The sequence below is a fragment of the Octopus sinensis genome, linkage group LG26, assembly GCF_006345805.1.
Source record: "Octopus sinensis linkage group LG26, ASM634580v1, whole genome shotgun sequence".
Taxonomy (NCBI): Eukaryota; Metazoa; Mollusca; class Cephalopoda; order Octopoda; family Octopodidae; genus Octopus; species Octopus sinensis.
This window is the reverse complement of record NC_043022.1, coordinates 14,927,556-14,940,120: the sequence shown is the minus strand read 5'-3', so window position 1 is coordinate 14,940,120 and position 12,565 is coordinate 14,927,556. Positions and strand designations below refer to the sequence as shown.

General features: G+C 43.0%; 1 protein-coding gene across 1 annotated transcript in view; it reads right to left on the bottom strand.

Annotated features, from left to right (window-relative positions):
• The window catches only part of LOC115224682 (anoctamin-7), an 88,125-nt gene that overhangs the window by 45,890 nt on the left and 29,670 nt on the right, over nt 1-12,565 (bottom strand). The window contains exons 5-9 of the mRNA XM_036513833.1: nt 8,796-8,903; nt 7,738-7,874; nt 4,103-4,271; nt 2,906-3,071; nt 665-755 (exon numbers count right to left, since the gene is read on the bottom strand). Of these exons, the coding sequence (XP_036369726.1) occupies nt 665-755; nt 2,906-3,071; nt 4,103-4,271; nt 7,738-7,874; nt 8,796-8,903 (671 nt within the window). The remainder of the gene's footprint in view (nt 1-664; nt 756-2,905; nt 3,072-4,102; nt 4,272-7,737; nt 7,875-8,795; nt 8,904-12,565) is intronic.

The following is a 12,565-nucleotide window of genomic DNA, read 5'->3' as shown; positions in this document are numbered from 1 at the left end:
TCTCAACACACAGCTATGATGCTCCCCAACTACTTCTGCTTGTGATCAGAGATGCACATATCGTCAGCCACTAAGGGACATGCTCAACTGGTTACGGTCAAACAACTGACATGCAAATCTATGGTATTGAGCAGAATATTTGCTGTAGCCCATCTTTTATTATTATTATTATTATTGAGTGAGAGAGTAGTGCATGCCGCCAAAGTGACATTGGGGTACAAATATATGAAGCCCAGTATACCCATCATAACTACCTTGCCAAATCAGATTGGAGCCTGGTGTAGCCTCCAGGCTTACCGGTTCCCAGTCAAAGCATCCAACCCATGCCAGCATGGAAAGCAGACATTAAACGACAATGACGATGATAATTATTATTATGAATCAGGATGCAGTGTGGAATCATTCAAATTGCAGCTGGATAGATACTTAAGCACCATTAGAGATGAACCCCATCTCCCAGGATATACACAACGAGCACAAACTGACTCAAACTCGCTCCTACACATGTCAAAATTAAACAGAGAATACAACCTGGCAACCACACCAGACTCTGAGGGTGGAGTCTTCGACTTGGCCTGAGCATGGACTCAAACTCAAATGAAATGAAATGAAATGAAAATCTTATTATTCAAGGACCAGAGTTAATGAATTAAAAAATGCTTACGCGATGGGGTTTGCGCTGATATTGAAAGCCCCTGAAAGGAATACTAGTAATCCAACAACAGCAGCAGGTAAGAGCCATCCAGTGTAGAAACCTGTGAAAGACAAGTGAAACGATTAATAGCTCCAGGCTGACCAAAGCCTTGCGAGTGGATTTAGTAGAAGGAAACTGAAAGAAGCCCGTCGTATATATATGTGTATATTTATGAGTGTGTGTCTTTGTGTCTGTGTTTGTCTCACCTTCCATTACTGCACCCTGTCAACCAGTGGCAGTGTGTTTACATCTCTGTAACTTAGCGGTTTGGCAAAAGGGAACTGATAAAATAGGTACTGTGCTTCAGAAATAAGTCCTGGGGTTGATTTGTTTGACTGAAAAAAAAACAACTTTTCAAGGTGGTGCTCCAGCATGGCCGCAGTCAAATGACTGAGACAAGTAAAAGAATAAAAAGAATATAGATCGATGCTAGTGGCACGTAAAGAGCACCATTCTAGTGTGATTGATGCCAGTGCCGCCTGACTGGCACCCATGTCGGTGGCACATAAAAAGTGCCATTTGAGCGTGGTTGATGCCAGTACTACCTCGCTGGCACTTGTGCCGGTGGCACATAAAAGCACCCACTACACTCACGGAGTGGTTGGCGTTAGGAAGGGCATCCAGCTGTAGAAACCTTGCCAGATCAGATTGGAGCCTGGTGCAGCCTCCTGGCTTTCCAGTCCTCAATCAAACCGTCCAACCCATGACAGCATGGAAAGCAGACGTTAAATGACGACGACGATGACGACGATGATGATGATGATGATGATGTCTGGTCTTTTATTTGTTTACTTTATTTTTGTATTTGTTTTTCTATTTTCATTTTTTTAATGCAAATATCAGGTGCAGATATAGCTGAGTGTTTAAAAAAGCTTACGTTGCATCCTCAACAACTGAAATCTACCAATTAGCATAAGTTGTCTCTAGATTATCAGCATAGGTGCAGGGGTGGCTGTGTGGTTAAAAAGCTTGCTTATCAACCACATGGTTCCAGGTTCAGTCCCACTGTGTGGCACCTTGGGCAAATATCTTCTACTGTAGCCTCGGGCCAACCAAAGCTTGTGAGTGGATTTGGTAGACGGAAACTGAAAGAAGCCCATTGTACATGTGTGTGTGTGTGTGTGTGTGTGTGTGTGTGGGTGTGTGGGTGGGTGTATGTGTGTGTGTGTGAGCGTGTGTCTGTGTGTCTGTATGTGTGTGTATGGATCTACGTTTGTCCCCACAACATCGCTTGATAACCAATGACGGTGTGTTTACGTCCCCGTAACTTAGTGGTTCAGCAAAAGAGAGACCGATAGAATAAGTACTAGGCTTACAAAGAATAAGTCCTGGGGTCGATTTCTTCAACTAAAGGCAGTGCTCCAGCATGGCCACAGTCAAATGACTGAAACAAATAAAAGAAAAGAATAGGTGCAGTTGTGGTAAGTAGCTTGCTAACCAACCACATGGTTCCGGGTTCAGTCCCACTGCCTGGCACCTGGTGCAAGCGTCTTCTACTGTAGCCTTAGGCCAACCAAAGCCTTGTGAGTGGATTTGGTAGATGGAAACTAAAAGAAGCCCATTGTATATATATATATATATATATACAGGAGTGGCTGTGTGGTAAGTAGCTTGCTAACCAACCACATGGTTCCGGGTTCAGTCCCACTGCGTGGCATCTTGGGCAAGTGTCTTCTACTATAGCCCCGGGCCGACCAATGCCTTGTGAGTGGATTTGGTAGACGGAAACTGAAAGAAGCCTGTCGTATATATGTATATATATATGTATATATGCGTGTGTGTGTTTGTGTGTCTGTGTTTGTCCCCCTAGCATTGCTTGATAACCGATGCTGGTGTGTTTACGTCCCCGTCACTTAGCGGTTTGGCAAAAGAGACCGATAGAATAAGTACTGGGTTTACAAAGAATAAGTCCCGGGGTCGATTTGCTCGACTAAAGGCGGTGCTCCAGCATGGCCACAGTCAAATGACTGAAACAAGTAAAAGAAAAAAAAAAAATATATATATATATATGTTTGTGTGTCTGTGTTTGCCCCAGCATTGCTTGACAACCAATGTCTCTGTAACTCAGTGGTTCGGCAAAAGCAACCGATAGAATAAGTGCTAGGCTTACAAAGAATAAGTCCTGGAGCTGATTTACTTGACTAAAGGTGGTGCTCCAGCATGGCCGCACTCAAATGACTAAAACAAGTAAAAGAAGACAAGAATACTTACCCAACCATGCAAAATAAATGGCGACTTTTTCCCCAAAATAAAATCGTATGTGGTCAAGGGGTTGATATTTATACCAGCAACCCCAGCGTGCCCAGTACTTGTACAGGATCTGTCTCATGTTTAGATTTTCAGGGTTATAGGGTTCTTGTGGCATATGGTAAGGCCCCTGTCAAAGGAAAAGAAAAATCTGTCTTGAAATTTTGAAATTTATAGATTTTCACATTGAGGAAAAAAGAATATTAAAACTAATATCTGTTTCTTTACTACCCACAAGGGGCTAAACACAGAGGGGACAAACAAGGACAGACAAAGGGATTAAGTCGACTACATCGACCCCAGTGCGTAACTGGTACTTAATTTATCGACCCCGAAAGGATGAAAGGCAAAGTCAACCTCGGCGGAATTTGAACTCGGAACGTAACGACAGACGAAATACGGCTACGAATTTCGTCCGGCAACACCAATGTCCCCTCAACGATGAGCCAGAGAGGATTTTTAAGATGAGAAGATCTGAAATAAACTCAACTGCTCTCATAAATCATCATCATCATCATTTAACGTCCACTTTCCATACTAGCATGGGTTGGACGGTTCAACTGGGGTCTGGGGAGCCCGAAGGCTGCACCAGGCCAGTCAGATCTGGCAGTGTTTCTACAGCTGGATGCCCTTCCTAACGCCAACCACTCCGAGAGTGTAGTGGGTGATTTTATGTGCCACCGACACAGGTGCCAGACGAGGCTGGCAGACGGCCACGCTCAGATGGTGTTTTTTATGTGCCACCGACACAGGTGCCAGACGGCCACGCTCGGATGGTGTTTTCTTATGTGCCACCGACACAGGTGCCAGACGAGGCTGGCGAACGGCCACGCTCGGATGGTGTTTGTTATGTGCTCACAGCACGGAGGCCAGTCGATGCGGTACTGGCTACGGTCACGTTCGGATGGTTTTCTTATGTGCCACCGGCACTGGTACCACAAGGATACAAATTCCATTGATGTTCATCTATTTTGATTTGGTTTGATTTGATTTGATTTGAGAATACTAAAAATGAACCTGACCGCTCTCAAAAATTAAGTAAAAAAAGAATCTTCCAAACAGGGAATCGTTTTGAATGAATTGTGAAAAAAAAAATTAATCAGAGGAACTTTGAAGAATCTTCCAGACACACAGAGAATAATTTTGGTTGGTTGTACTCACGTCATGCAAGGGGAATGCGTCGGAGACGATCTTCTCATCAATCATTCTCTCAATGCCGATTTCTGCCTTTTTCCGCCGACCATAAACGGTGGTGGAGAGAATCTCCCAGACAGCCGCACTGCGCTGGGTGCTTGTGAAGAAGTTGAGGTGGTCATCACTTCCCAGGAATCTGAAGAGCAAAGAGAAAACTGAGACTCGAAAGGGTTACCATCAAAACATCACACACACACACACACACACACACACACACACACACACACACACACAACACACACACACAAACACACACAAACACATACACACACACACAAACACACACACACACAAACACACACACACACACACAAACACATACACACACACACACAAACAAACACACACACACACACACACACACACACACACACACACTCTTGTTTTTTATTTCTATTTTTTGTTTCTTGTATTTATATTCGTGTGGCATCCTGTCCTTGTTTCGTATACATTTGATCCTCTTTCCAAGAAATCTAATGCCCGTAGCTTAGTTTTTCTTTGGGGCTGGCCGTATCAGAGCGATATCGAGGATTAATCAGCCGAAATTGCTAAGATGATCCGGTTCCCGACTGAAGATTAGAGGCTTCGAATGACCCGTCTGTTTTTTTGTGCCGTCTCTTTGTGTGTTTTTGCGTTCTTGTCCCATTTTCTAATTTATATTTAATTTCTATACATATATATATATATATATATCATCATCATCATCATCATCATCATCGTTTAACGTCCGTTTTCCGCGCTAGCACGGGTTGGACGGTTTCGACCGGGGTCTGGGGAGCTAGGGACTGCCCCAGGCTCCAGTCTAGTCTGGCAGTGTTTCTACAGCTGGATGCCCTTCCTAACGCCAACCACTCCGCGAGTGTAGTGGGTGTTTTTTACGTGCCACCTGCACAGGTGCCAGAGGGGTCTGGCATCGGCCACGTTCGGATGGTGCTTTTTATGGGGGGGGTGCAGAAATATAGGGGAGCACCAGTGGGGAGGGGTGGTTCAGAGGAATGATGACAGGTTCTTAGGCAAGTAGAACGTAGGATAGAGGGTAATGCATGGTGAAATAGCGTATTGAGGAGGGGGCATTCGAAGAGTAGACACCTATAATGGTGGTGGGAGAAACAACATCCGGTATAGATGGAGCAAAAATATAGAGATATCGGTATTGGTGGTGGGGGTGGGCAGGGTGGGTGCACCGCGAATACGCGCGAAGGTTGAAAAAGGATGATAGAGCGAGACTTGGTCGGGCAGAGAGTTAATAGAGGAGAAATTAGATACAATAGTTAGATAGATAAATAACAACAGATAGGAAAACATGTATGATTGGTCGAGAAGTGAAGTGAAGTGAAAATAAATAAAAATAAAATAATATATATATATATATACAACGGGCTTCTTCCAGTTTCCATCTGCTAAATCCACTCAGAAAGCTTTGGACGGCCCGAGGCTATAGAAGAAGACACTTGCCCAAGGTGCCATGCTGTGGGACTGAACTTGGAACCATGTGGTTGATAAGCAAGCTACTTACCACACAGCCACTCCTGTGCTTATACACACACACATATATATATATATATATATATATACACTTAAGTCACAGTATATGGATTCAAGTAATCTGGTAGTACTCATAAAAAGAGCTCCCTATTATATCATTCTCCAAAACACATAGAATGCATAGTACACAGCAAGAGAAAACGATAAGGAGTGTATACGGTCATAAATGACAGAGAAATGACTATCAGGACAAATTGTTTCATAACTTAAAAGCATGCAAGTAATGTATATCATTATATTTAATAAGGAATAAATTACTTACAACCTGGCATTAATGTGCATCATCATCATCATCGTTTAACGTCCGCTTTCCATGCTAGCATGGGGCAGACGATTTTGACTGAGGGCTGGCAAACCAGATGGCTGCACCAGGCTCCAATCTTGATCTGGCAGAGTTTCTACAGCTGGATGCCTTTCCTAATGCCAACCACTCCGAGAGTGTAGCGGGTGCTTTTTACGTGCCACCAGCACGGAGGCCAGTCAGGCGGTACTGGCAATGACCTCGCTCGAATCTTTTTACATGTGCCCCTGGCACAGGTGCCAGTAAAGCAACATTGGTAGCGATCACGCTCGAATGGTGCCCTTTTACGTGCCACGGGTATGGAAGCCAGTTGGCTGCTCTGGCAACGATCACGCTCGGATGGTGCTCTTGGCACCCTACTAGCACAGGCACAAGTGCCAGTTAGGCGACGTTGGTAACGATCATACTCGAATGGTGCCCTTTTATATGCCACTGGCATGGAAGCCGGTTAGCCGCTCTGTCAACGATCACACTCATATGGTGCTCTTTGCACCCAGCTAGCACAGATGCCGGTCATTGAATTAGATTTTGATTTTGATTTCATTTGCCTCAACAAGTGACCAAAGAAGGAAAAGGTACACAAAAGCGGGCTGGTTACGCTCCTGGCATAGGCCACAGGTTATGGTCTCATTTGGCTTGCCGGGTCTTCTCAAGCACAGCATATTTCCAAAAGTCTCGGTCGCTAGTCATTTCCTTAGTGAGGCCTCAAGATGCAAAAACATTCTTCAAAATAATGCAGAATTTAAGCTATGTCCTCAAGTGAAGAAAAGTAATTTATTTATTATCAAATATAATAATATAAATTATTCACATGTTTTTCAGCTACGAAACAATTTGTTGAGATATTAGAATTTTCTTATTGTTAAATAAAATTTTATCAAACTATTTCTCTGTCATTTTATGACTACATCTATTTGTTACCATTTTTACCCTGCCGCAAAAAAATCTCAAATTTTATTCAATTTGATTTTCACGGGAAGGAAAGTTTCATTAAAGTCATGTATCGCCTTGACCTTCAAAACGTGGGGTAGATGAAACAAAGGCGACTGAAGTAGGGGATTTTTCCTTGTTTTGTATGTCCTGTACTCTATTTTTTCGTTGTTTAAGAAAAATGTCCAGTTCCTTGGTTTTGTGTTTATGTTTTCGTTTCTCATTGTGGTCGACGTTTTTTTGGTGTCCTGTACCCGTATATGCATGTATATATACATGTAGAGGTAGGTACGTACATATATGTATGTATATATGCATATGTTTTATTTATTTATTAATTTATATATACTACTAGCAGTATCGCCCGGCATTGCTCGGGTTTGTAAGAGAAATAACTATATAAGCATTTTTAGATAGTTATAGCCAAAAAATAGCAAAAAAATGCATTAAAAATAGAAAAAAAATGATGGTAAATTTTTTTTTAAATCGTTGACTCATCGTAGACATTTTTAGAGAGTTACTTCCCTTATATAATAGCGTAAAAAATGCATTAAAATGGAAAAAAATGATGGTAAATTTTTTTTTTAATCGTAGACTCATCGTAGACGCGCGCTAATACCCAGAAGAGTTCGATATGAATCACGACTATAAGATACCCGAATTTGGTCAAACTGCACCGCAAAATGTGGGAGTAGTTAGGAATCTAAATCGTAGGAGACAGACACACAACCTCACTTTTATATATAAAGATATATGTATGTATGTATTTCAACTTTTTAACGGAAGTAGTGGGAAAATCACGTGATGTAGTGGTTTTGAGACTTACTTATCAATTTTGCTGATTTTGAATTGGCAAGTGTAGTAGTCTGTTGGTTGGTTTGGAACATCTTGATCCATTATATTTGGTATCTTAAACATTTCAAGCACTGCAGCAGACCAATTCGTGATAGGATGGGGATGGGCCTGAAATGGAAATACAGTGAAACAGTAATACAGTGAAATGGTAATACCCTATATATATATATATATATATATATAACGGGAAGGTTTACAAAAATAAACAAAAGACGAAGGCAGGTGGAGTACAAACAAACAAATGTATTAGAACAAGTCTTTTACGTTTCGAGCCTATGCTCTTCTACAGAAAGATATACAGAAAAGAAACAAGGAGAGAAAAAAATGTGTGTAGGAGCTAACGGTCCATAATGGCGTTCATATTTTATTTTATTTTATTTTATCTAGTTTCAGCTCACGAGCTGTGGCCATGCTGGGGCACCACCATTTAAAATATTAGAAAAAAACCACCTTTTATCAATTCAAAATGAATAATTAAATTACACCATCTAGAAAATTACATATAATAGAAAAGTTACAAAAAGTTCCTTCAAATAATAATTATTATATATATATATACATAGGCGCAGGAGTGGCTGTGTGGTAAGTAGCTTGCTAACTAACCACATGGTTCCGGGTTCAGTCCCACTGCATGGCATCTTGAGCAAGTGTCTTCTGCTATAGCCCCGGGCCGACCAATGCCTTGTGAGTGGATTTGGTAGACGGAAACTGAAAGAAGCCTGTTGTATATATGTATATATATGTATATGTGTGTGTGTGTGTGTCTGTGTTTGTCCCCCTAGCATTGCTTGACAACCGATGCTGGTGTGTTTACGTCCCCCGTCACTTAGCGGTTCGGCAAAAGAGACCGATAGAATAAGTACTGGGCTTACAAAGAATAAGTCCCGGGGTCGATTTGCTCGACTAAAAGGCGGTGCTCCAGCATGGCCGCAGTCAAATGACTGAAACAAGTAAAAGAGTAAAGAGAGTAAAGAGAGAGAGAGAGATGGGGTGAGAGATGAAGAAAGAGCAAAGAATGGTGGCACAAACCTGTAGAGGTGCTCGAAAGCTCAGATCTTCAGCGTAGTAACACAATACTTCCCAAGGTGCATGTATCTTGATGTGATGGATGTCTTTCTTCTCAATTTTAATGATTTCCTGGTTAAAAATATTCAGATGAGTAAACCAAATTAATCACTTAACTAGCGGCAGAATAACATTTTCTGTTTTTTTTTAATTACTTAAGTAGCAACAGGCCAACATTCTTGGAGGAAAGCCAAGAAACTGAAGCAGAGAAAGAGAACATCGCTTGTAAACATGCTTGGTTAAAGTCAATGGGTCATCATCATTGCCCCCCTGCCCCTGCCCCCCACCTCTACTACCACCACCACCACCACCACCTCTACCACCACCACCACCACCACCTCTACTACCACCACCACCACCACCACCACCTCTACTACCACCACCACCACCACCACCACCACCTCTACTACCACCACCACCACCACCTCTACCACCACCACCACCACCACCACCTCTACCACCACCACCACCACCACCACCTCTACTACCACCACCACCACCACCTCTACCACCACCACCACCGCCACCAGCAGCAGCAGCAGCATCATCACCACCACCGTTACCACCACCACCACCACCACCACCACCTCCACCACCATTATCATTATTATTATTCAGTAGTCTTATTTTTATCACATGCTTTCACTACACTACCAAGCACAGCTCTGTGTGCCTTGGGTATGTGCTGTGGTTTGTTGTGGTGTTCTTGTTTTCACTGTATTGAAAGTGTTTTACATAGGATGGTTGTGTGGTGCCTAGTAGTGCAATTTTGGCGAGCTGGCAGAAACGGTAGCACGCCGGGCGAAATGCGTAGCTGTATTTCGTCTGCCATTACGTTCTGAGTTCAAATTCCGCCGAGGTTGACTTTGCCTTTCATCCTTTCAGGGTCGACAAATTAAGTACCAGTTACGCACTGGGGTCGATGGAATCGACTTAATCGCTTTGTCTGTCCTTGTTTGTCCCCTCTGTGTTTAGCCCCTTGTGGGTAGTAAAGAAATATATATCTGTTTGTAAGTCCTGGTATTTTTATTATGTATTTGTCTGAATATTTTTTCATCATACCTAATGCACCTTAACAATAATAGGAATGGCTTCTGTATTTAGACTCCACATTCAAGTTACCTCTGTTTCCAGATCTTTGTATTTTGAAAGTTTCTCCATTTCTTTTAGAGAAACATTGTCATCTGCTAGTATTGATAAATCACTTAGAAAGCATGACTTCCTGGGTCTGCCTCTACCACAGGTTCCATCCACAGATAAAGATCGGCATTTCTTCACACATCTGTCCTCATCCATATGCATCACATGACCATACCAGCGCAGTCGTCTCTCTTGCACACCACATCTGATGCCTCTTATGCCTAACTTTTGTCTCAAGATGCTTACACTCTGTCGAGGAGGCGCAATGGCCCAGTGGTTAGGGCAGCGGACTCGCGGTCGTAGGATCGCGGTTTCGATTCCCAGACCGGGCATTGTGAGTGTTTATTGAGCGAAAACACCTAAAAGCTCCACGAGGCTCCGGCAGGGGATGGTGGTGATCCCTGCTGTACTCTTTCACCACAACTTTCTCTCACTCTTACTTCCTGTTTCTGTTGTACCTGTATTTCAAAGGGCCGGCCTTGTCACTCTCTGTGTCACGCTGAATATCCCCGAGAACTACGTTAAGGGTACACGTGTCTGTGGAGTGCTCAGCCACTTACACGTTAATTTCACGAGCAGGCTGTTCCGTTGATCGGATCAACCGGAACCCTCGTCGTCGTAACCGACAGAGTGCTTCCACACACTCTGTCGAACATGCACACTGACATTGCACATATAATTCTGTGCATAAACCATGTCTGGGCCATTTGCGGCTTGATAACTGAGGATTGTTACCTCATTTGGAAACATGTTAGGGTTAGCAACAGGATGAGCACCCAACCAAAGCATACCCTGTTTAAGTGTTGTCTCATCTGATACATGCAAGCACAGAAGATCCTCCATATCATTTAATGCCCACTTTTCCACGCTTCCATGGGTTGGCCAGACCTTACTGAAGTAGATTTTTCTACAGCCACTTGTCCCTCTTGTTGGTTGCCAACCTTCACCTCTTTCCAAGTAAGGTAAGGTTTTCCCAAGGCCAGACATGTTTTTGTAGGAGATTGGAAATGAATAACATACATTTACAGCAATGGCGTGAATGTCAAGACAAACAGACACAAACATACATTCGCATAGACACACACACATACATTTAATGAGCTTCTTTTAGTTTCCTATTTCTTTACTACGCATAAGGGGCTAAACACAGAGAGGACAAACAAGGACAGACAAAGAGATTAAGTCGATTATACCGATCCCAGTGCGTAACTGGTACTTATTTAATCGACCCCGAAAGGATGAAAGGCAAAGTCGACCTCGGCGGAATTTGAACTCAGAACATAGCGGCAGACGAAATATCTATTTCTTTATTACCCACAAGAGGGCTAAACACAGAGATGACAAACAAGGACAGACAGATGGATTAAGTCGACTATATCGACCCCAGTGCGTAACTGGTACTTATTTAATCGACCCCGAAACGATGAAAGGCAAAGTCGACCTCGGTGGAATTTGAACTCAGAACGTAGTGGCAGACGAAATACCGCTAAGAATTTCGCCCGGCGTGCTAACGATTCTACCAGCTCACCGCCACTTTTTTTTAGTTGGGCATCTAGTGCTCTGCCCTGTTCATCAACCAAATCCACACACAAGGCTTTGACTACCCCCTGGGTTATAGCAAAAGACACTTGCCCTAAGTGCTGTGCAGTGGGGCTGAACCCACAGCCATGTGGTTGGTAAGCGAACCTCTTAACCACATAGCTACACCTGCACCTAAAAAGCAGACATTAAAGCGATGACAGCAATGATGATGATGATGATGACGACGATGACAACGACGATGATGATGATGATGATGATGATGATGATGATGATGATGATGATGATGATGATGATGATGATGATGATGATGATGATAACGACAACGATGATGATGATCATAGTCATGGTCCGAGAACTGTGAAATTACTAAAATAGAACCTTGTACTACAATCGTTAAAATCAATATTCTATAATTTTTTTCACTGAACTGTGCAGTACCAACTTGGTATCTAAATAGTAACAGCTGGTACACACAACCACGCAGAAAACTATTACTACAACGGCTCCTGAAATATTGATAATATTGGCGTGGCTGTATGGTTAAGAAGTCTGCTTTTCAACCATATTGCTTCAGGTTCCATCTCACTGCACAACACCTTGAAAGGGGCTTTCTCCGTCCGGGTTGCGGATCCATGGAATAAGCTGCCGGACGAGATGGTGAAGATGCCGACGACCGCTTGGTTCAAAGTCTCCCTTGGCCTCAAGTGGCCTGAACTCTTTACATGAATACCACCCTGTACATAACTCCATGTCCCCCTACATGGCCTTGCTTTTTGAAGATGCCGACGACCGCTCGGTTCAAAGTCTCCCTTGACCTCAAGTGGCCTGAACTCTTTACATGAATACCACCCTGTACATAACTCCATGTCCCCCTACATGGCCTTGCTTTTTGCTTTTTGAACCAAAAAATTAACTAACTAACTAAGTGCCGTCTAATATAGCCCTGGGTCAACCAGTGCCTCCTGAGTGGCTTTGATAGACAGAAACAGCGTGGAAGATCATTGTATATCTATCTACGAGGGTGAGTCAAAAAGTAATGCCATTTTGTTTAG